Below are 26120 nucleotides of genomic sequence, written 5' to 3' on the forward strand. Positions count from 1 at the left end.
TATTTACATATTTGCTTTTTCATTTTGTAGCAATCACATGAAACATTCTATGTGGGTAGAAGATTTTATATTAAGTGTTAATTAAATTAATCAATTTACAGTTACATTCTGAGGACTTTCCTGGGTTCAGTTGCCATAAAAGATCCAAATATAAGCACAGTCTTATCCTTCAAGGTATTCACAATTAAGCTGCCTGGAGAAGGAGGAGTTGGGGGCAGAGGTGCACATAAAAGCCAAGAAAAGTTAAATCAGAGCAAAATACAGGAGATATTTCTTAAATATAATTATTTGCATTATTGACAGGCACAACAGTAATTCACAGATGGGAAAGATTAATGCTATTTTGAGCAGTAAAACAAAACTTTCTGGAGAACACAGAACATCAGTAGAATTTACATTGCCAGAAGACAGGGACAGACACTTCCAGTGAAAGAAATCACACTGGTAATGGGATGGAGCTAAATGTTAGCAAAAGGTTAGCATGTTGTCTGCGGCTTGTGGAGTTGCAAAGGAAGGCAGAAAGTGCCCTGAATGGGGAAGGCAGAAAACAAAGGAGGGAGACAGACTTACAGCAATTCATAATGTTTAAGTAAATTTCAGCCCATGTCCTAGAGACCTTCATTAGTGTCTTCACTAGGAAAGCGGTGTGATGAAAGCATAGTTCTAGGGAAATTGGCCTGAAAATAGCAGAATGGTACAGAAGAAAAATAGGTCAGGCACAGTGGCTCACATCTGTAATCCCAGCACTTTGAGAGGCCGAGGCGGGAGGATCACCTGAGGTTGGGAGTTCGAGACCAGCTTGACCAACATGGAGAAACTCTATCTCTACTGAAATACAAAATTAGTCGGGCGTGGTGGCAGCATGTCTGCAATCCCAGCTACTCGGAAGGCTGAGGCAGGAGAATCGCTTGAGCCCGGGAGCCAGAGGTTGCAGTGAGCTGAGATTGGGCCATTGCACTCCAGGCTGGGCAACAAGAGCGAAACTCCCACTCAAAAAAATAAAATAAAAATAAACTCTACATGGATAATGGAGAAGAGTGACGTTAACAAGGAAAGAGGTCAAAGGAAGGCCTAGTGGCAGTAAGAATGGAAAGAAGGGAAAAAAGAGTCGAATGACGAGAGATTATATCAATCTAACGTGGCAAGTGAAGAAGGAATCGATATAGTTTCATGTTTTCTAGACCAGGTGATTAAAATAATGGTATTTCCTTTGACCTCAATAGGTAATGGGATGGTTTTTCTTTGGGTGAGGTATTGAGATAAGAGTTCTGACTTTGAATTTGAGGGGACAATGAGACATCTAAGTGAAGATGTCCTATAACAGTTAAGAACTCTAATCTGGGCCTGGAGTGGAAAGGAAGAGCTGATGATAAAAAGTTAGCAGTACGGATGTGGGTACCTTCTATGGGGATTCCAGGAGCATACATAAGTTCGCTGACTGATTATAAATAGAGAATGGAAGGGCTTTGGGGGACGCCCGCTATTAAGGAATTCGGGGTGATGAGGAAGGGACAGAGCAGTGAGTTCTTCAAATCAAAGAAAAATGAAGACAAAAATAGAAAGTTAATTTTTAAAAACGCAGTAAAACAGGATATTTAAAGGTGACTGTCACTAACAGAGAGGTCCCAAACATGTTCTAAAATCATGATTATCAATGCAGGATTTGAAAAGAGGGCGTTTCAAAACCGGTTTTTTCCACAATTAGCCTCTAAGCTATTCAAAGGCAGCTTTGAAAGAAGGCTGGGAGTTCATAAGAAAGGCTAATGGAGAGGGTTTCTTCCAAGAGACTTTTCCGAATGCCACGGGGACAGGAATGCTTCCCCACAAGTAAGAGGGGGCTTCAGAAAACCACTCAGGGAAACTAACAGGGGCCTCCTGGCTTGGGGATGGGGGAACAAGTATTATGCCTAATTCTCATCTAGAAAGTTCGAAGGTAAGAGGATGCCTACAGGTGCACTGACAATAGGACACATTAAATGGGACTAAAAAAACGGTATTTCATAGTGATATGAGGTATAATCCATAAGGAAGATAAAATATTCATGAATTTTATGCACCCAACAAAAAGCCAGATAATACATGAGACTAAAACTATTAGAAATAGGGTAAGAATATGACAAAAACACAATTTTATTAGGAGGCTTTAATATATCTTTCTCAGAATCTGATAGATCAAGTAGTCATAAAATAGATAAGCAAGTGGAGAATGTGAATAAAATTATTAATTAACCTAAGTCAAGAGATAAGTAAAGTGGAGTCTTGGCTTATCTAGGAATTAGGACCTAAAGTCAGTTTGTAAGGATAATATTGTATGTGGCCGAAATTCCTTTTGATTTCTCATAAAAGGTGTCATGCTGGAAACTGAAATAGCATTTCTCAGTGAGTCCAGTAGAGCCAGTAGTTCCACCAACATTTCAACAGATCGCTGTTTCTTTCGTTTTGTTGCAGTTGACATACTTGATCCACATTTTAAGCCATGTGGTAGCAAAAATGGGTGCTGTTTCTCTTTTAACACTGCAATTATATTTGTTGTGTAAGATGTTCACATGTGAAAGGCTCAGCAGAACTAAGACCGACTATGAAAAGGGAAGATTCCAGTTTCCCATCTCTCATTCACTTCAGAATAGAAGCACACTGAGTGGTAGTGGGGAGAATCTGCCGTATCTTACAATACCTACAGAGCACACACATTCTCTTCCAGTGCCTAGGGAAACACTGTAAGTTACAATAATCTTATGGTGAACCAAAAATAAAATTTTAACAAGTGAAAGAACATCATTTTATAGGCTACAATTCAGGCTAGAAACTAAAAAATATAAATAGCATTCTATTTCTTGCAATATGACAGATTTAGTGTTCAGGGGAAACCTTTCCTGTATAGTACATTTAACACGCATACACCTTTTATTTTATTTTATTTTTTTTTTTTTTTTGAGACGGAGTCTCGCTCTGTCCCCCAGGCTGGAGTGCAGTGGCGCGATCTCGGCTCACTGCAAGCTCCACCTCCCGGGTTCACGCCATTCTCCTGCCTCAGCCTCTCCGAGTAGCTGGGACTACAGGCGCCCGCCACCACGCCCGGCTAATTTTTTGTATTTTTAGTAGAGACGGGGTTTCACCGTGGTCTCGATCTCCTGACCTCGTGATCCGCCCGCCTCGGCCTCCCAAAGTGCTGGGATTACAAGCGTGAGCCACTAAATGCATGGCCACAGTGATGGGAAACTAAGGGAATTATTTGTAGGCCAGAAATTCCAAAAAAGTGCAAATTCATTACATCCTATTGGAGTTCTCTAAAGACACTCTATCCCCCCAGGGTTATCTGTATATCCCTGGTGACCTGGATCACAAGGCAACATGTGGTAGAAAGGAGGACAAGTGTAAGGCCCTAGCAGAGATAGAGATTACATCAGAGAACCCAAGGTTTTGAAGGGCAAAATCCTTAGGGAAGATGGCAAGGATATGTGCCTGAATCAATCTTGGCTCCAGATTAAAATATATATATATATATTTCCTAACAGTTTTAACTACAAATCTATACTCAATAGATTTGAGGCTGGATTTCATATTAGTTGACTGTCCAAAAAGAAGAATAATCTGGCCAAAAATTTAAAACGGCCCCAGCTTATGAGTGCCTCCAATATGCTCAGCAGAAGCAAATGTATATCCCCTCTGGAGGATTGTGCTTTAAGCTCAAGCCTCAGAAAATTCCCAAAGGAAATGCGCCAACCAACAAAACATAAGAAAAGAAGAAACCGTGAACAAGGGTCAACAGAAGCAACAATCCACAAAACCAACCTACAAAGGCTTCCAATATTGGGTTTATTAGATACAGAATACAAAATAGCTTAAATGCTGAAATGTATTTATAAGAGAGCTCTGAAAGTGTGATGAAAGAACAAGAAACTATCCAAACTGACCAGAAGACCTGGAAAGAAACAGAGAAAATTTCTAAAAACGAAAAATATAGTCAGCTTAACTAAAAACTCAATACAGATTAAACAAGAGACTTACATTCACGGAAAGAAAATTAGTCAACTGAAAGAACAAATGTCCACTACAGTCCACGTCATCATTTACTTCTCCAAAAAGTTCAACTTCCAAATACCTCCACCTACCACAGTGTCATTAACCGTAAATAATCACAAATGTACTTATTAGCCCCCAAAAGAGAACAAACTGAAGTCTCACAGTTTATCGCATCTATCTCCAAGTCCAAAGTCTGAATGATACCCAGGCTCCTCTAATTTTGTCATGATCCTGCCTTCCTATTCTGTACCCTGTGGCCTTTATGGTGGCAGAGTTTACCACTACCAACACACCTTACATAAAAGAGGAGGGGAAATGGGAGAAAGAAAGATCAGTTCAAACAGATGACAGCTAGGTGGAAAATAAGTACCGATACTATATTCCTAGTATCTATATGTGGTCATGAAGCTATAGTTAGTATTTTTTGTTTTCTCCATTTTCTAACCTATATTCACTGTGTCTTTAGCCAGCATTTCAGGTTTATTTCCTAGCAGAATAACCTTAATTTTCTTTTTTTTTTTTTTTTTTTTTGAGACAGGGTCTCACTCTGTCACCCAGGCTGGAGTGTAGTGGCGTGATCTCAGCTCACTGCAACCTCCGCCTCCTGGGTTCAAGAGATGCTCCTGCCTCAGCCTCCCGTGTAGCTGGGATTACAGACATGTGCCACCACGCCCGGCTAATTTTTGTGTTTTTAGTAGAGACAGGGTTTCGCCATGTCGGCCAGGCTGTCAATTTTCATTCCTAAGGAATCTGAGCTCTTAGCAATCTGTACATTCCCAGGGCCATAAGTGAAATCATGAAATTCCACTCCCAGTTCCATCACTTTGGTTCTTAGATTCCCGTATTCTGGCTGTGGGAGAAACACCTCCAAATCTTACTCACCGACAAGAGTATTTACTTCATCCAAAGAGAATTCCCCAACCTCACAGATAACCTTTCCTGCTAGCTTTACAGCTTTATAATATAATCATCCACACCAGAGCACTTCTGCAAGTAAAATAAAGCTTTATTAACATTTACACCCAAGCAGCAGGTATATACCGAAAGTGTCCTAGGTGGCCAGTAATTATGTTTACCCTCATAGTAAATAGCAGCCTTAAAAGTCCATGCTACTATTCTATGAGGCCAGTGAATTACATGTATATCAGCCGTTTGTCTTTTTTTTTTTAATTTTTTTTTTTTTTGAGACTGAGTCTTGCTCTGTCGCCCGGGCTGAAGTGCAGTGCAGTGGCGTGATTTCAGTTCACTGCAACCTCCACCTCCCGGGTTCAAGCAGTTCTCATGCCTCAGCCTCCCGAGTAGCTGAGACTACAGGCACCCGCCACCACACCTGGCTAATTTTTGTATTTTTAGTAGAGATGGGGTTTCACCATGTTGGCCAGGCTGGTCTCGAACTCCTGACCTCAGGTGATCTGCCCACCGTGGCCTCCCAAAGTGCTAGGATTACAGGTGTGAGCCACCACCTCATTACCTTCTTTTGCTATAAAATGAGTTCCTTGGCTAGAAGCAATCTTGTGGGGATAACATGAAAATACATATGACACTCGTTATATCCATGTGTGGTGTTGCAGGCAGAGGCTTTGTAGAAAAGGCAAATTCAAATCCCAAACATGTCACAGAAAGAATAAATCACTGTCCCCTCCATGACATGATCAACCTGTCACCAGATGGCTGTCTGATGCCTCTGGACTCATATACACAGAGAAGGCTTTGGTTGGTTGCTGCCACTGCCAAATACAGGCACACCCGAGAGATACTGTAGGTTTAGTTCCAGACCCTGCAGTAAAGCGAGTCATGTGAATGGTTTCCCAGTGCTTACAAAACTTATGTTTACACTATACTGTAGCCTATTAAGTGGGCAACAGCATTGCACATTGTCTAAAAAATATGTAACTAGCTTAATTTAAAAAATACTTTGTTGCTAAAAAATGCCAACAATCATCTGCGCTTTTAGCAAGTCATCATCTTCTTGTTGATGGAGGGTCTTGCCTCACTGTTGATAGATGCTGACTAGTTGGGGTGGTGGTTGCTTATGGCTGAGGCAGCTGTGGCAGTGTCTTTTTTTTTTTTTGGAGACGGAGTCTCACTCTGTTCCCAGGCTGGAGTGCAGTGGCGCGATCTCGGCTCACTGCAAGCTCCGCCTCCCGGGTTCACGCCATTCTCCTGCCTCAGCCTCCTGAGTAGCTGGAACTACAGGCGTCCGCCACCACGCCTGGCTAATTTTTTTTTTTTTTTTTGTATTTTTAGTAGAGACGGGGTTTCACTGTGTTAGCCAGGATGGTCTCAATCTCCTGACCTCATGATCCACCTGCCTCGGCCTCCCAAAGTACTGGGATTACAGGCATGAGCCACCGTGCCTGGCCGGCAGTTTCTTAAAATAAGACAACAGTGAAGATTGCTGAAACTATTCCTTTCATGAAAGATTTCAATGTAGCATGCGATGCTGTTTGGCAACATTTTACCCACAGTAGAACTTTCAAAACTGGAGTCAATCCTCTCAAAGCTTACCACTGCTTTATCAACTACATTTATGTAATATGATAAACACTTTGTTATTTCAACAGTATTTACAGCAACTTCACCAGGATTAGATCTCAACTCAAGAAAGCAACGCTGGGCGCAGTGGCTCATGTCTGTAATCCTAGCACTTTGGGAGGCACAGGCGGGTGGATCGCTTGCAGTCAGGAGTTCGAGACCAGCCTGGCCAACATGGAGAAACCCCATCTCTGCTAAAAATACAAAAAATTAGCCGGGCGTGATGGTGGGCGCCTGTAGTCCCAGCTACTTGGGAGGCTGAGGCAGGAGAATTGCTTGAACCTGGGAGGCAGAGGTTGCAGTGAGCTGAGATCGCACCACTGCACTCCGGCCTGGGCGACAGAGCAAGAGTCCATCAAAGAAAAAAAAAAAGAAACCACTTTCTTTGCTGATTTATGAGAAGCAAAGTGCTATCATCCATTCAAGTTTTGTCATGACATTGCGGCAATTCAGTTCCATCTTCAGGCTCCACTTCTAATTCTACTTCTCTTGCTATTTCTGCCACATCTGCAGTGATTTCCTCCACTGAAGTCTTGAATCCCTCAAAGCCATTCATGAGGGTTAGAATCAACTTCTTCCAAACTCCAGCTAATGTTGATATTTTTACCTTCTCCCATGATCATGAATGTTCTCAGTGGCATCTAGAATGGTGAATTCTTTCCAGATTTTCAATTTATTTTCTCCAGATACATCAGAGGATTTACTATCCATGGCAGCTATAGCCTTATGAGATGTAATTCTTAAATAGTAAGACTTGGAAATCAAACTTACTCACTGATCACAGGCTGCAGAATGAATATTGTGTTAGTAGGCATGATAGGCATGAAAACAACATGGATCTCCTTGAACACCTCCCTCTGAGTTCTTGGGTGACCAGGTGCACTGTCAATGAGTAGTAATATTTTGGTTTTTGGGGGATTTATTTTTTTTTTTACTTTTTAAATTTTTATTATTTTATATATATATATATATTTTGAGATGGAGTCTCACTGTGTCTCCCGGCTGGAGTGCAGTGGCGCGATCTCGGCTCACTGCAACCTCCACCTCCAGGGTTCAAGCGATTCTCCTGCCTCAACCTCCCAAGTAGCTGGGATTACAGGCATGTTCCACCACGCCCGGCTAATTTTTGTATTTTTAGTAGAGACGGGGTTTCACCATGTTGGCCAGGATGGTCTCGATCTCTTGACCTCGTGATCCGCCCGCCTTGGCCTTCCAAAGTGCTGGGATTAGAGGCATGAGCCACTGCGCCTGGACTATTTTTATTCTTTTATTTATTTATTTATTTATTTTACTTTTTAAAATAAGAGAGAGGGTCTGGTTCTGTTGCCTAATCTGGTTTCAAACTCCTGGGCTCAAGCAATCCTCTTGCCTCGGCCTCCCAAAGTGCTGGGATTACAGGTGTGAGCCACCATGCCCAGCTAAGTAATAATATTTTGAAAAGAATCTTTTTTTTTTGTTTTTTTCTGAAAAGTAGGTCTCAACAGTGGGCTTAAAATAGTGAGTAAAGCATTCTGTAAACAGATATGCTGTCATCCAAGCTTTGTTATTCCACTTATAGAGCACAAGCAGAGTAGACTTACCATAATTCTGAAGGGCCTTAGAATTTTTGGAATGGTAAATGATTGCTGGCTTTAACTTAAAATCATCAGCTAGGCCGGGTGCAGTGGCTCACGCTTGTAATCCCAGCACTTTGGGAGGCTGAGGTGGGCGGATCACAAGGTCAGGAGATCGAGACCACGGTGAAACCTCGTTTCTACTAAAAATACAAAAAAATATTAGCCGGGCATGGTGGTGGGCGCCTGTAGTTCCAGCTACTCAGAGAGGCTGAGGCAGGAGAATGGCGTGAACCTGGGAGGCGGAGCTTGCAGTGAGCCGAGATTGCACCACTGCATTCCAGCCTGGGCGACAGAGCGAGACTCTGTCTCAAAAAAAAAAAAAAAAATCATCAGCTACATTAGCCTCTAACAAGAAAGTCAGCCTATCCTTTGAAGCTTTGAAGCCAGATACTGACTTCTCTTCTCTAGCTATGAAAGTTCTAGGTGAGGCTGGGCCTGGTGACTCACACCTGTAATCCCAGCCCTTTGGGAGGCCAAGGTGGGTGGTCGCCTGAGGTCAGGAGTTCGAGACCAGCCTGACCAACATTGTGAAACCCTATCTCTACTAAAAATACAAGACTAGCCAGGTGTGGTGGTGGGCACCTGTAATCCCAGCTACCTGGGAGGCTGAGGCAGGAGACTCGCTTGAACCCAGGAGGTGGAGGTTGCAGTGAGCCAAGATCACACCATTGCACTCCAGTCTGGGCAACGAGAGCAAAATTCCATCTCAAAAAAAACACAAAAAAACAAAAAAAGTCCTAGATGGCATCTTCTTCCAACAGAAGGCTGCTTCATCCACACTGAAAATCTGTTGTGTAGTGTAGCCACCTTCATCAATCATCTTAGCTAGAGCTTCTGGATCATTGGCTGCAGCTTCTCCATCAGCACTTGCTGCTTCGCCTTGTAATTTTATGTTATGCAGATGACTTCTTTCCTTAAACCTCATAAACCAACCTCTCCTAGCTTCAAACCTTCCTTCTGCAGCTTCTTCACCTCCCTCAGCCTTCCTAGAATTGAAGAGAGCTAGGACCTTGCTCTAAATTAGGCTTTGGTTTAAGGGATGTTGTGGCTGGTTTGATTATCTGTCCAGACCATTCAAACTTTCTCTGTATCAGTAATAAGGCTGTTTCGCTTTCTTACCATTCATGTGTTCACTAGAATAGCACGTTTGCATTCACAGTGTGGCTAAGTGTTGGTGCAAGCCTAGCTTTCAGCCTGTCTCATCTTTCAACATGCCTTCCTCACTAAAGCTTCATCATTTCTAGCTTTTGATTTAGAGTGAGAGACATGTGCCTCTTCCACTTACTTGAACACGTAGAGGCAATTTTAAGGTTATTAATTGGCCTAATTTCAATATTGCTGTGTCTCAGGAAGTAGGGAGGCTGAGGGGAGAGATGGGGGATGGGGGTCAGTGAGCAGTCACAGCATACATAACATTAAGTCCACTATCTTATATGGTCGCAGTTCATGGTGCACCAGGACACTTTCAATAGTAACATCAGAGATCACTGACCACAGATCTTGTAACAGATATAATAATAATGAAAAAGGCTGGCGCTTTGGGAGGCCAAAGTGAGAGGATAGCTTGAGGCCAGGAGTTCAAGACCCGCCTGGGCAACATAGTGAGATCCCATCACTACAACAATTTTTAAAAAAATATTATCCGGGCACGGTGGCATGTGTCTGGCATAGTCCTAGCTACTCAGAAGGCTGCGAGGGAGGATCACTTGAGCCCAGAAGGTCAAGGCTGCAGTGAGCTGTGACTGTGCCACTGCACTCTAGCCTGGATGACAGAGCAAGACCCTATTAAAAAAAAAAATTGAAATAATGTGAGAATTACCAAAATGTGACAGACACAAAGCAAGCACATGACGTTTATAAAAATCGAAGGTTTGTGTTAATCCTGTGTTGAGCAAGCCTGTTGGTGCCATTCACAGTATCTGCGAAGCACAATAAAGTGAAACTCAATAAAACAAGGTATACCTACATGCTATTTCTCCTTATCCACAGTTTCGCTTTCCATGATTTCACTTACTTACAATCAACAGTGGTCCAAAAATATGAGATGGAAAATTCTAGAAGTAAACAATTCATAGATTTTAAATTGCATGCCATTCTGAGCAACATGATGAAGTGTAGCACTGTCCCACCTTGTCCATCCTGGGACGTGAATGATCTCTTTGTCTAGTGTATCAGTGCTATGTGCATAACCTGCCTGAGAGTCACTTAATAGCCATCCTGGCTATCAGATCCATTGTAGCGTGAAAGCAATACTGTTGTGTTCCTGTAACCCTTACTTTAGTTTGTAATGGCCACAAAGTGCAAAAGTAGTGATGCTGTCATGTTGTTATAATTGTTCTATTTTATTACTGGTTATTGTTCAGCTCTTACTGTGCCTCATTTACAAATTAAACTTTATCATAAGTTTGTATGTATAGGAAAAACATAGTTATATGTAGGGTCTGGTACTATCCATGGTTTCAGGCATCTAGTGGGGGTCTTGGAACTATCCTCTGTGGATAAAGGGGGACTAGTGTATGGTATTTTGTAGTGGTGGTGTCCAGGTCATCCTTGGTAAGGGAAATCCATGCTTATAAGGCCATCCTAGGCACCACAGCCACATTGTTTATGAGCCCATTGAGCAAGCATTCGAGTAGCTGGGGAACGAGGCTAACCATATGGTGCTCAGGTGATAAAGTAAGAGCTTCCTCGCTAGTAGAAGTGTTTTGAGAAACATTCACATAAAACCCCAAATTTCAGATATACTAGTCTCATTCTAAGAATTTTATCTACATGCTTTTCCCTAATATTTCTTCTCATCAGCTCGTTTTTTCCAAGTCCTGGCCATGTCACCACATATTTACCCCTGCTTTTCCTATTAGGAAAAGTGGGGAAATTATCGTACTTGAAGATTTTTATGCTCGGAGGCCTTTTCTTCTCCACTATTCCTCAAGACTACATCTGGATTGAGCTGTAGTGCCACAGCTGTTCACATCTGGATTCAGAGCAATCTGTAAATCTTTCTCATATTTTTTTCTTTATAGTCAGAAACTCCCCACATGTAGGCAAACGGGAGCTGAGTCAGCTATTCACGTGCTTATTTGTGCATTTTGGCATCCCAAGACCAGTTCTGTACTTACACTTCATGACAGAGTTCATCTGAGCACTTCCAACCTCCTGGTGTTAGAGATAAGACTAACACTCAGTTATAAGAGGCAACCCAGGTTTTATGGTTACTTGGTGTTTGGGGGTCAGAAGTTCAATTTCTGCCAATACCTAAGCCATGAGCTGTTTCTCAAGAGAACTGTTACTTGCCCAAGAGTACTTGCATTTGCTTCAAAACTGTAGAGGCATCTGCTGATATTCCCCATCAGAACTTCCACAATCACACAGCTTCCTCATCTGCCACAGACGTATCAAGCACCTTTAGATCTGTTAGGTCATGAGAGCCAGATCTCAGCCCTGTTTGCATCACCTGGACCATCTAGATGGGCTCTTCACCCTGGACCTCATTCTGGCTGACTTTCAGGTCCCTCTGCATATTTGGAGAAGCACATCCAAATTACGTGCAGTACATGATGCCTCCAAAATCCAAAGTGTGCCATAAAAAGCCATATCCCTTTCTTGTGGAAGGAAGTATAAAAAGCAGGAACTTGCCTTTTACTCTCAACAGTATATCATGTACCCCACAAATCATGGAATTTGTCTCTCTTACTTTTTTTTTTTTTTTGGTAGGGACAAGGTCTTGCTATGTTGCCCAGCCTGGTCTTGAACTCCTTGCCTCAGTCAGTCCTCTCAAAGTCCTGGGACTACAGGTGTGAGCCAGCAGGCTTGGCCTTGTCTCCTTTATCTTTTGTTTTTGAGACAGAGTCTTGGTCTGTGGTCCAGGCTGGAGTACAGTGGTGTGATCTCAGCTCACTGCAACCCCTGCTTCCCAAGCTCAAGCAATTCTTGTGCCTCAGCCTCCTGAGTTGCTGGGATTACAGCTATGCACCACCATGCCTGGCTAATTTTTGTATTTTTAGTAGAGACGGGATTTTGCCAGGTTGGCCAGGCTGGTCTCAAACTCCTGACCTCAAGCAATTCACCTGCCTCAGCCTCCCAAACTGCTGGGATTACAGGTGTGAGCCACGACGCTTGGCCTTCTCTCCTTTATCTTACTAATGTATCTGCAGTATCTGCTACCTGCTGCCCTCCAGGTCGTGTATCATCAATATAGCGGACCAGCATGATGTTCTATGAGATGATGATAAAAACAAACAGCAGATCCTGACAGCAGGATCATAGAGTGGATGTGGTCCTGAAGCAAGAAGGGAGGTGGACTACAGTATTCCCCAGGTGAAAGCAAACGGCCTCTGATCCTTTCTGCCTGTTGAGTTTCTTGCCCAGGGCCACAGAGAATGTAGTGAAACAAGACTTGAGCCTCAGTCAGTCTGATAGCAAAGCTCATGTTCTTTGCTCTGCAGATATCAGAGTGTTGAGGGATGGTGGTGAAAGCTCCCACATCATATGTACTTTTTGAGTTTTACTGTCTTCTGTACAGTGTAGTATATTTAAGTGTCTGGAATTCAAAACTCATTCAGGTTGGAATAGCAGTTTGTTAAAGGTTTACATGTTAATGGTGTGGGAAGGAGGGAATAATTTGCTAAATGAATGGCTGCTTATCAGATGCTGGGGGTGGTATGGATTTTCTTCTTTGATGAGACTACATTGCGTGGGGGAGATAGCAACTATTGATTAATCTCATAATATTCTATCAGTCCCCAAAACTCATCAGTCTTCTGAACAGTTCAACCAAATAACTTAAATTGAGTTATTCTAGGTGTTGCAGGTTCCCTGGAAAGGAAACTTTGAGATGAAGGTTAGCATGCAGGAAGTTTACTGGGAAGCGTTCTGGGATCAACACCTTTGGTGTTTCTGTCACTGATGTAGTTCTCAATGCCATGGTGAATGGAGTATCTTATGGGTCCTGTCTCAGGGAGAATGAGTGGTTCACATCTGATCAATTCACTCCAGTATTCCCCTTTCTCTAAGTCTTTAGACTTATTCCTATACATTATAATAGAGGATTTCTTGCATCTCAACTTCATTTAATGCATTCATATCAACAATTGAATATGACTTAGAGTTATGCTTACACTTCCTGGTCTAACACTCTCAGAATTCATTTTTTCTATACATATCCTTAGGGTATTGCTTATATAAGTTAGCAAAATTCTGCAGTTATTTTTCTGTGTCACCCTTCCTCTCCTGAGTTTGACTTTCATATTGCTCTCTAGAACTTGGTAAGATCTAAATCTGTCTACAAACAACGTGTTTGTTGAGATGGAGCGTGATAAGAACTGGGTTATGCCTGCAACATAAACCCCTCAGTAAAAGTAATATAGCTGGGCATGGTGTTGCTTGCCTGTAGTACCAGCTACTCAGGAGGCTGATGGGAAGGATCATTTGAGCCCAGCACTTCGAGCTCAACATTGCAAGATCCCATCTCTAAAATAAAAAAAAAGGAATACAGAAATCATAGACCTAAATGTCAAATGCAAAACTATAAAACTCATAGAAGATAACTAACATAGGAAAAAACCTAATTAACCTTGCATATGGCTATGACTTTTTGGATAAACAGCAATGGTATGATCCATGAAATAAATCATTGAAAAGTTGGACTTCATTAAAATTAAAAACTTCTGCTCTGTGAAAGACAATGTCAAGAGAATGAGAAGACAAGCCACATGCTGGGAGAAAATATTTACAAAAGATAGATCCAATAAATAATTGTTATCCAGAATATACAAAGAAGGCTTAGAACTCGACAATAAGAAAATAGCCAGATTTAAAAATGGGCAAAAGAAAAAAAAAAAAAAAAAACGGGCAAAAGATCTGAACAGACACCTCTCCAGAGAAGATAAATGGATGGCAAAAAAGCATATGAAAAAAATGTTCAACATCATATGTCATTAGAAAATGCAAATTAAAACAGTAAGATACCACCACACACTTACTAGAGTGGTCAAAATCCAGAACACTGACAATATCAAATCTGACAAGGATATAGAACATCAGGAACTCTCATTCATTGCTGATAGAAATCCAAATGGTGCGGCCACTTTGGAAGACAGTTGTTTGGCAGTTTCTTACAAAACTAAACATACTCTTACTGTATGACCCAGCAGTGGTACTCACTGGTATTCACCCAAATGAGGCTGAGGTGGGAGGATTGGTTGAGCCTAGGAAACTGAAGGTGCAGTGAGCTGTGATGGTGCCACTGCACTCTAGCCTGGGTGAGAGAGTGAGAACCTGTCTCAAAAGGTTAAAAAACAACAACAACAAAAAGCAAAAATAGTCAAAGAAAATACTGTGGCCAGGTACAGTGGCTCACGCCTGTAATTCCAGCACTTTGGGAGGCCGAAGCAGGCGGATCACAAGGTCAGGAGTTTGAGACCAGCCTGGACAATATAGTGAAACCCCTTCTCTTCTAAAAATACAAAAATTAGCCAGGCATGGTGGTGCACACCTGTAATGCCAGCTACTTGGGAGGCTGAGACAGAAGAATCACTTGAACCTGGGAGGCGGAGGTTGCAGTGAGCCGAGATCGTGCCATTGCACTCTGGCCTGGGAAATAGAGTGAGATTCCAACTCAAAAAAAAAAAAAAGGAAAAAGAAAGAAAAGAAAATACTGTGGGGTTTATAACATAATAAAAGTAAAATGGATGAAAACAATGGCACAAAGGATGGGAGTAGGGATTAGAAGCATAGTGTTTTAAAATTCTTATACTTAAGAATGGTATATATGCAAATTTGCCAGAAAAATGTGATAAACGATTGATACTGTATACAAACCACATTAGAAAAAGATACAAACCTATAAAAGCCAACAGGGGAGATAATGTGGAATCATTAAAAAAAATACTTTATACAAAAAAGGACAGAAGAAAAGGAGAAAAGAACAACAAAATGATAGCAAACAAATAGCAAGACTGTAGATTTAACTCTAATGATATCAACAATTACATTAAACACAAATGGTCTAAATATCCCAATTAAAGAACAGAGCTTGTCATATTGGATAAAAATATAAGACCTAACTACAGAGTGTCTACCAGTAACCCATATTAAATATGAAGACACAGATTGATTAAAAGTAAAAGGATAGTAAAAGGATAAAAAAAAAAAAGATAAACCATGCTAATAGTAGTCAAAAGAAAGCCAGATTGGCCATATTAATAGCAGATAAAGAGGAATTCAGAACAAGAAAGGTATAAAGAGACATATTACATAGGGATAAAGAAGGTGTAATAATCCTAAATGTGGATTTACCTTTAAAACAGCTTCAAAATACGTGAAACAAAAACGGATAGAACTAAACAGAGAAACAGACAAACCCCTAATTGCAGTTGGAGATTTCAACACTCCTTTCTCAGAAATTGATAGGACAAGTAGAGAGAAAATCAGTAAGGATACAGAATACCTAACTATGCTATCAACCAACTCAATCCACTTGACAACACTACATCTAACAACTTTTAAACCAGAAAGTTCCAGTTGCACCTATCCCATGCTGATTCACCACAATTTCATTCTATCAAAGGTCAGCTTGGCCCTCTTTTCCCTCACAATTGCCTCTACGCAAGTCTAGACCTCATTATCACACAGCTGGGTTGTTTACTACTATGTATAATTTTTCCATATGGCCCACTTACATCTAATCTCTCTATTCCAAATCACTTTACAAACTGCTATTGAATTAAATTCAAAAACAGTCATGACTCCTTTATACAAAAAGGGTAAAGTCAAAATTCCTAAGCCTTTCATTAAAGCCCTCTGGAGGACACATGTGCCGGCATGAGCACACGCATGCACACGCACACACACACACACACAAAACCCCCACTACTTTCCTCTACGTGCACCAAGATAGTTCCTCATTATCCCTTAAACCTCACAAATTCATTCCCATTTCCAAACCTTTGCTCATCTCTCCCTACACCTGGAATGCCCTAGCCCTTCATCCTTATTTAAACTCCAACCTTTAGGACTCAACACAAGCCTCTTTGCCGTGCTGTGAAAATTCCTGATAGGTGTTTACATCACCCACTTTTTTTCTGAGACAGAGTCTCGCTCTGTCACCCAGGCTGGAGTGCAGTGGTGCAATCTCCACTTACTGCAACCTATGACTTCCGGTTCAAGCAATTCTCCTGCCTCAGCCTCCCGAGTAGCTGGGACTACAGGCGCAGACCCCCACACCTGGCTATTTTTTTGTATTTTAGTAAAGACGGGGTTTCATCATGTTGCCCAGGCTGGTCTCCAACTCCCGAGCTCAGGCAATCCACCCACCTCGGCCTCCCAAAGTGATGGGATTACAGGTGTGAGCTACCATGCCCAGCCTAGAATTTATAACACAGTATCTTGTATTGTTGTTTGTGGGTTGTATTTACATGCCAATTCCACAAGTTGATATAAGGGTAGAGTCTGCTTCGGTTTGAATCCCAGTTTTGCCACTGCTAGCTATTCAGTCTAAAGAAAATTGCTTACTCTTTTTGAGCTGTTCTGTATCTGTAGAATGGGTTGATAATACCTGTCTTACAATATTCTGAGGAGTAAATGAAGCATCTGGGTAAAAATCTCTAACTTTGCCGAGCACATAACAAATACTCAATAAAAATAAGTTCCTTTCTTCTGTGTTCTCCCACATGTAGGTAGGTGAAATCATGTCATAAATGTTTGCTTAGCTGTATCCTGCCTCATTCCAAGCAATATACTTAATAATGAGAGACATTCAGTAACATTAGAAATAATAGTTTTATATATTGAGCCCCTAATACTCAGCTTCCTGAAGGAGTTGGCCTACATCAGGTGAACATGATGGGCAGCAGGGTCAGAAAAACCTGAATTCAATCCCAGCTCTGCTACTAACAGCTGTGCAAACTTTCTCAAGTTGCTTAACCTATCTGAGTTTCCTCATCTAAAAGGAAGGGTTGCTGTGAAGATCAACTAAGATAATGCATGTAAGCATTTGGCATGCTGCCTAGTACATAGTAATGCTCAATTAGTATTCATTTTCTTTTTTTTTTTTTTTTGAGATGGAGTCTCGCTCTGTCGCCTAGGCTGGAGTGCAGTGGCGCGATCTCAGCTCACTGCAACCTCCACCTCCCAGGTTCAAGAGATTCTCCTGCCTCAGCCTTCTAAGTAGCTGTGACTACAGGTGCCCACCATCATGCTTGGCTAATTTTTGTATTTTTAGTAGAGAAGGGGTTTCAGCACGTTGGCCAGGTCGGTCTCGAACTCCTGACCTCAGGTGATCCGCCCGCCTTGGCCTCCCAAAGGCTGGGATTACAGATGTGAGCCACCGCGCCTACCAGTATTCATTTTCAATAAGTATTAATGCTCATAAATGTTAGCTTTTTATTTCTGCCAATACTTATTATTAATATCATTATTACTGTTGCCTTGGGAACCACTATCAAAATGATGTAAGGCTGTTATGATAGAGAGCTCTTGAGGAATCTCAGACAAGCCTGAGATGTACATATGGAAAAATAATCACAGCTGTTCTATAAATCTATCCATTCTGTCCTTTGTCAAGAAAATGACACCTTAACTAGGATTATATATGGTTTGATTGTTACCATAGGGACATGGAGAGCGTTTTAAAATATATTGTACTTAATTTAATCTTTAATATTATTTTTCTGCTTTGCAGTTTCTGTAACCTAACAGCTGTGTTTGCAATAGAGACATTTGGACTGATTCCCAGGTAAGGAGCAGCACCTAACTGAACTTTAATTAGGGAATTTCTAAGATACAAGTGGCAGCCAAGAAGGAAAAGCACCTCTCTCCCGTGTCTCCCAGAAGCAGCCTGTGCACTCCCTTTTCAGGGTCCCCAGCTTAAATCGTATTATGAAAAATATTATTATACAGTATATAATGCAAATGAATCCTAAAACAACAACAACAACTTGTATGAAGTGTTCACTGCAAAGTCAATGGTTTTAATAAGTCTATATTTAGATTTTTGGGGGGCTATGAAATCTGTCTTCCCAAATGACAGAAACTTGCTCTTTCCCTGAAGCCCCCTATATGACATCCTAAAAACTGTCCGTGTGTATAGTGTGTATACAGGGGCACAGCAGGAAGGAATTCCTGACAACTGTTGCTGCAGCAAAGGTCCCCTTTCGTGCCATCCCACTCAACGCCACTGTCTTCCTATCGAACATGTCTCAGCTCCTCTTACTTGGCAGATGTCAGAATGCAGCGGTAGGGATTGGGAGGTGACAGTGGCTGTGCCCTCTGCTCTAAGCCTGGGTCAGCTTTCAACCACAGACCCTCGTTCTGATGCATTTAGGAAACAGTAAAGGGATTTCCCTGGACTCAGCTCCAGTTCCCTTGGAGGGCAGAATGAAAAGTCCTAATACTAAAGGTAGGACCCCAAATGACTTTGCTACTCCGTTTTGGGTCTGGTGTTTGGAATTTCGGTGTTTGGGTTTTGTTTTACGGTTTTTTTTTTTTTTTTTTGCTGGGGGGAGGGGAATGTTAAATAAAGGCATAAGAAAAACAAGTTACTCATGGCCCTACTGTAAATATGACTGACTCCTGGAGTTTTTGTGCTAATGGAATGTTAATAGTGTGAATAATCTGCAAATGAAGTCGAGTTGTTTCTACATAACTTTGGGAAACATGCACAAACTTTTCCTAGTAACTTTTCTTCCTCATGGGGTTGGTATGTTTGATTTAGGTGAATAGTAAGGTCACTGGGTTGGTATGTTTGATTTAGGTGAATATTAAGGTATATACCCACCCAAGTACCCACCAACTGAAGGAGTCGAGTTAGCCGGGAGAAAGAGCAAAGGAGGAGGATCTCACCCACCTGCCCCGCTCTCACCTGCCAGCAGCTACAGTCCAGCAGCCAGGGCATATGAGCACAGCATACAGGATAGTCCCTGTGGTTAGTGACTGTAGGTCAGCCTCCGTTAACACCTGAGCCCTGAAGAGTAGCAGAGGCAGACAAGGGCTGGCGAGTGATTGACATTTTCTTAATAATGGAGCCCTTTTCTTGAGCAGCGACTGGAGATGAGTTTGTAGAAGGCAGAGAGCTCAGCACTTCCTTGCCCCTAGCCCAGCACTCAAGCCCACCACTTTCCTAGTATCTCCATTCTGCTCTCTGGAATTGCCATTCTTTCACCAGCAGACTCACCCAGCTCTTCAGCCATCCTCTGAGCCCTCCCTCTCCCTCCTTCGGGGAAACCAGGCTCCCCCCGCCCCAGGACACTGCTCCCCCTTCAGGCCTCTCAAGTGATGCTCTTTCCTTTCACCTCCCATGTACCTCAGGGGGCCTATTACCAATCCCAGATATTATTTATCCTCGTTCTTTTAACAGAACCAAAAAAATCAACACAAAACATACCATGATCCTTTGAGGCTCATGGCGTCTGCTGCAGCCCCAGCTGTCTGTCCTCATCACCATGTCCTCCCCACAGTCTGCTGCATTCATTCTCAACTTTGGCCCCGTCACACTGTTTTCCTCTCCACGTCAAGCCCCACCATCAGTGTTCGCATCCAGCATCCAAAATCGTGGCCTTATCACATCCTTGGTGACCTCCCTCTACTGCACGTCAGCCGTCCACTCCCATAGTTACACCTTCCACACTGTCATTGCTTGTAACTTCTCTGCTTCCTAAAGCATCAATCCAGACATTCCATTCTCTGATCACAACCTCCTGTCCTTCCAGCTTGTTAATTCCACGACACCCACCGCAACCCCCCTTCACCCTTACTGGAACCTCCACCTCTACTTTCAATCTCTCTTTTTTTACTTTGCATTTCCTTATATTTCAAAGTCTATTATTTCAACAACACTTACCGGTACACCCTCACCCCTCTGGGATTTGTTCCTCCCTCTGGCAAATCCCCAACTACCTACTTTCTCTGTGACTGCACCTGAGCAGCATTGTCTGTAACAGCGATTTCAGATTGTGTCTAATTAGTTTCCTCCTCAAACCTGCTTTCCTTAATCATCATCAGATGAGCTTGTTTCCACCCTCACAAAGAAATTAAAAACCATCAGACAGGCACGCCCTCTATTCCAGATTCCAGATTGCAAACATAAAAATCTACTAACATCTATATCCGTCCTCTCCTCTTTCCATCCTGTTACAACAAAGGAAATATTATTCCTCCTTTTTAAATATAATTCTTCCAACTATGCTTTGCACACTCTCTGTTCCTCTCCACTTACTGAGGAAACTTTCAAGTCAATTATTCCTTCTCTCTTCTGTACATTCAACTTTCCCTTTCAACTAGATCCTTCTAATAGGTTTTTAGTGACCCTCAAGTTTCTCTGTTGCAGGACAAAACTTCTCAGAAGTATTGTCTACACTCACAGTCTCTATTTCCCTGTGTCCAGCCCTCTTTCTCCAATCCATCCGGTCGGGTTTCTATCTCATCACTCTGCCGATTAGTTCTCATTACAATAACTTTGGCCTTCACGGAGCTAATAGATATTTTTCAGTCCTCAACTTATTATATCTTTCTTCAGTGTTGACTCTACCTTTGGCTGTTGTATCACACTGTGGGTTTTCCCAAACTTCTGTAGCCACTGCCTCTCTCTCCCTAGTAAAGAAAGCCTCACCCTCCTTTAGCAGCCTTTAAACGTTGGCTTCCCATGAGGCTCAGTCCTGTCCTGAGCTTCTCACTCTGGCAAACGTATCCACAATCACTTCAGTTAGCATCTATATACACATGACTCCCAAATATCTCTAGAACAGTCCAGAGCCATACATCCTACTGTCTACTTAACTTCTTCTCTTAGGTGTCTCAAAAACTAGTCAAACTGGACATGTCCAAAAGTGAACTCATGATCTTATCACACGCTCCCCTCTCCCATTATTTAATCTACCTTAAAACTGATCAGTTAGGGCAATTACATATAGCTGTATGGAAGGAAGATAACCTTTATTCCTTCATATTTCTCAAACCCCACATCTTAATAATCACCAAGATTGATCCAATCTAACTTCTAAATGTATATTAGATACATCCACTTCTCTCCATTTCTTCGGCCATTAATTTTGTTAAGACTCTCATCATAGCTTACCTGGATTATTCAAATATTTCATAACTGCTTTTTCTACCTTCACACTCATGCTTTGCTTTCATTCATTCTTCACACTCCAGAATCATCCTTGTAAAATGTCAATCCTGTATCATCCCTCTGAAGCTCTCTCGTGCCTTAGGCTAAAACCCACTCTCTAGCTTGACTTAAGCAGTTTTTCTCATCTGGCCCTGCCCACCTATCAATCCTCATCTCCAACCACTCCCCCTGGCACCTGAGCTGCTGTCATACTGAAGGAGCTGCAGTTCCAGAATGTCTAGGAGTGGTCCTGAGGTGTTACCACATTTCCATGCCTTCCCACGCCCTTCTCCCTTTGTCTGAAACACTGTTCCCACCTTGGTCTATTCCTCCACTCTTAGGCATTTTTATCTAGCTAACTCCTACTCCCACTCATACTCACACCGAGCTAACTCCTGCCCAGGCTCAGTTCAGACATCCCCACCACTGGAAGGCCTTCCATGACGTGTAGCTCCCACAGAACTTCATTTCCAGCCAGGCGCAGTGGCTCACGCCTGTAATCCCAGCACTTTGGGAGGCCAAGGCGGGCAAATCACTTGAGGTCAGGAGTTCGAGACCAGTCTGGCCAACATGGTGAAACCCCGTCTCTACTAAAAATACAAAAGTTAGCTGGGCATGGTGGTGCCCTCCTGTAATCCCAGCTACTTGGGAGGCTGAAGCAGGAGAATGGCTTGAACCCAGGAGACAGGGCTTCCGGTGAGCCATTGCACTCCAGGCTGGGTGACAGAGCGAGACTCCATCTCAAAAAAAAAACAAACAAACAAAAACCAACTTCATTTCCTCCTCTCATTGCATCATTGCATTGATCGCCTTGTCTATTTTCCCTCCTGGTCAGCCTCAAGCACTGAAAGGTAAACACCATGAAGGTGGACAGTGTGTCTTATTCACCTTTTCTCTCTGTCAATAGCATTCAATAGTAGCTAGCTAGTGACATGTCAATGGCATGTCAATAGTTGCTAGCTATTCAAACATTGTTTAAATAAATTAACAGCCAAAGTGTGAACAATGACTTCTAATGCCTTTTTTTTTTTCTGATTTCAGTCCAAGCGTCTACCTGGTGGCTTCCTTCCTCTTCGTCCTGATGCTGCTCTTCTTCACTCTTCTTGTTTTGAGCTACTTTCGGTACATGAGGATTTATAGACGATATATTTTTGAACCACTTCACAAACCTCAAAGAAAACATAAGAAGAATTAGGAAAACTGAAAGTTTGTTTATTATGGATATATGCATATAGAGAAACAGTGTATTATATAGTTATATTGAGAGTGTGTGTTTGACCAAAAATACTAAATATAAGCTCATAGTAGGCATCACCAAATTCAAGATCTGAAAAATATTCTTGAACTATCTCCAAAATAGACATGTTTTCATATATATTGTTATTAAATTAATCCTTGATGTGTTTGCCTTCATTTTAAAGGTACTCTATGTACTCTTACGTGGCATGAAAAAATAAACTGAATAGGCCGGGCGCGGTGGCTCACACCTGTAATCCCAGCACTTTGGGAGGCCGAGGCGGGTGGATCACGAGGTCAGGAGATCGAGACCATCCTGGCTAACACAGTGAAACCCCATCTCTACTAAAAATACAAAAAATTAGCCGGGCGTGGTGGCAGGCGCCTGTAGTCCCAGCTACTCGGGAGGCTGAGGCAGGAGAATGGCGTGAACCTGGGAGGCGGAGCTTGCAGTGAGCCGAGATTGCGCCACTGCACTCCAGCCTGGGTGACAGAGCGAGACTCTGTCTCAAAAAAAAAAAAAAAAAAAAAGAAAGAAACTAAATTTGACTGTTACAATCCTTTGTAAGAATGAAAGTGAATTTTTGAAAATATATCTATGTGTCAAGTATCATTTTGCATGAAACTTTTCACATGAAACCTTATATGACTATAGTTAATTTATATATAAAGGATTTAATAAAGGTGTGTGGATTTAAATAAACTGCCCTAAACGGATTTTTGCTACTGGTGAATTCACAGATGAGATGTAAAATATATTAAAAATGAGCAGCTGATGTTCTAAATTTTATTTTATTTGAGACAGGATCTTGCTGTGTTACCCAGGCTGGTCTTGAACTCCTGGGCTCAAGTGATCTTCCAGCCTTTCATGAGATTACAGGCGTGAGCCTGTAAAATTTGGAGCTGCCCCTAAATTTTAATTCTAAGTTTTAAATTTTGACTTTGATGCTCAAAATATGCTTCTTAATTTGCTCGAATATTACCACAGCCTTCTAAATAATTAGTATTTGTATGTATCAGTCCGGGTTCAACCAGAGAAGCAGAACCAGAGGGAGGGGTGGGTGGGTGAGTGTGTGTGGGTGCATGTGTGTGTTGTGTGCGCGTGCGCACACCTCCTCTCCTCCAAAGAGATTTATTTTAAAAGAATTGGATTGTGTGATTGTGAAGGCTGGCTAAACAAGTCTGAAATCCACAGTGCAGGCAATCAAGAATGGAAGATCACAAGCAAGATGAAATTCCACAGGCATTGATCAAAGCTGTTGTCCACAAATAATTTCTCATTTTACCAAAATCAAGAATATGACAGAGATACCTGCTGTTCATCGCTGTTTTGAAAGTTCTGACATCACAGGAGAAAAATAAAATAAACAGTACAAATGCTGGGAAAAAAGAGACAAAATCCTCTCTTTAAATAATATTATGTGCTAAGAAAGTCCAAAATTCACAAGTTTTACCAGAATAAGAGAATTTGATGGCTCTGTACTAGACAAATATTTACAAATCAATACTTTCTCTATAACAGTTATAATCTGTTAGCAATACAAATAATCTATTCATTGCAGTGACAAATTATATAAATTTAATATGAGAAGAACATGACCTATATGAAGAAAACTTTAAAATATTTAATGAAAGAGGTGAAACAAGATCTGAAACTAGATAGGGGGAGAAAAGACAAACTACCCAATAGAAAATGAGCAAAGTTGCAGTCATCTCACAAAACAGCATATCCAAACAGCCAATAAACATATTTAAAACAACTTTTTTTAGTGTTTATTATATGCCAGGAACTTTTCTAATAACTAAACCTCCTCAATAACCCTATGAAACAAGAACTATTATTATCCCATTATAGAGCTGATGAGGAAACTGGCACATAGAGGGTAAATAAATCTACTAAGCTCATATCATTGGTAAGTGATGAAACTGGAATTCAAACTCAGGCAGCCTGGCTTCAAAATCAGGTAATTACCCACTAAGGAAGCTCAACCTTGGCTGGCAGTCGGAAGGATGCAAACCAAAGTCACGGTGTGGCAGCATTTTTCACCTGATGGCAAAAACTCCAAAGGGTAATAATACTTGAGAAGGAATGGGGGTCAGGGACGGGAAGGAAATTATCTTGCAGTTCTGAAGGAAATGTAAATTGCTGTAGTTTTTTTTTTAAAGCAATCTGGCAAAATCTGTTAAAATTAAAAATACAGACTCTCTTGGACCCAGCAACCCCACTCTTAGGAATCGTTCCACACAGTGTTATGGGGAGGACCAATATATCAGGATATGTGTATATGTGTGGGTGTAGATGGATAGATGAATAGATAGAGATGCTATACATATAGATAGACACAGATATATAGAGAGATGGCATCATTAGTTACTGTGGCAAAACTCTACAAAGAGAATTAACACCTATCAACAGGTGAACAGGGAGTGAATAAATGTTTGATTGTACGTTGACCACACAGTCTGTGCTAAGTGACTTAGACGGTTTTTAACAAGGTTTTGTTAAATGAGAAAAGCAAGCTACGGGGAAGCATCTATAGTCTGATCCTATTTTTATGCAAACAAAATAAACGTTGCGTGATTGAGAACACGGAGGAAGGCATGGCAGTGATATGGAAGCGGGGCAGGGAAGTGCTGGGTAGAGAAAGGCGGGTCCATGGCTAGAGATCCACCCTCAGGCCTGTGCCCACGGACCTAGGTGAGGATCGGCACTCCTGCCTTCACACCCAAATGTTGCGTTTCCCAAGAACACCCTGGCGTGCCAAGACCCCATCCTGTGCCTATTAAAACCCCAAGACCCTAGTGGGCCGAGACAACAAGCGGCTGGACATCGAGAGGAACACACATCAGCGAAAGAACACACAGGCGGCTGGATGTCAAGGAAGCACATGGGCTGGAGGGCACAGCCGGCGGGCTACTGACCAGCGGAACCACGCGGAGTTTGGGAGTTTGGCCGGGACGGTGGGAGGAGAGCCTGGCTGCCAAGTGCCCGACTCCAGGGGAAAACCATCGCCCTTCTGGCTCCCCCATCTGCTGAGAGCTATTTCCACTCAATAAAACCTTGCATTCATTCTTCCATCAAGCCCACGTGTGATCTGATTCTTCGGGTACACCAAGGCAAGAAACCCAGGATACAGAAAGCCTCTGTCCTTGCGATCAGGCAGGGGTCTCATTGAGCTGATTAACACAAGCTGCCTACGGACAGCTAAACTGAACGAGCACCCTGTAGCACACACCCACTGGGGCTTCGGCTGTAATCATTCGCCCCTAGATACTGCCCGGGGTCGGAGCCCCACAACCTGCCCGTCTGCATGCTCCCCCAGAGGTGTGAGCAGCAGAGAACCAAAGAAGCAAGCCAAACGCCCATCGCATGCCCTGCGAGGGGGTAAGCGAACCTTCCCCGTTTCAGCAGTATACACACCACTTTGTTTACATTGTGTGTGCAGGCATGCACGTGTGTGTACACGACAAGGAGCGTGCGGCTGTATCAAGAGATGGAGAGAGAAACAAGGCCCTCCAAACTGGGGTGAAGGGGGACAACAGAAAAGCAGCCTGGAAAATGTTCTTTCTATGTAAACCAGTATGTATGCACGTAAAGACAAATG

The 26120-nt window shown here is 42.2% G+C and overlaps 1 protein-coding gene across 5 annotated transcripts in view; it reads left to right on the plus strand.

Moving 5' to 3' along the window:
* CATSPERE (catsper channel auxiliary subunit epsilon) overlaps positions 1–22671 on the plus strand; it is a 168353-nt gene extending 145682 nt beyond the window's left edge. For all 5 annotated transcript variants that reach the window (XM_058430493.1, XM_058430489.1, XM_032136925.2 and 2 more), the window contains 2 exons: positions 17854–17907; positions 22321–22671. In XM_058430493.1, coding sequence (XP_058286476.1) covers positions 17854–17907; positions 22321–22474 — 208 coding nt within the window. In that variant the 3' untranslated portion in view covers positions 22475–22671. The remainder of the gene's footprint in view (positions 1–17853; positions 17908–22320) is intronic.
* The last annotated feature ends 3449 nt before the right edge of the window (positions 22672–26120 follow it).

Source organism: Hylobates moloch, unplaced genomic scaffold (assembly GCF_009828535.3).
Source record: "Hylobates moloch isolate HMO894 unplaced genomic scaffold, HMol_V3 SCAFFOLD_18, whole genome shotgun sequence".
Lineage (NCBI taxonomy): Eukaryota > Metazoa > Chordata > Mammalia > Primates > Hylobatidae > Hylobates > Hylobates moloch.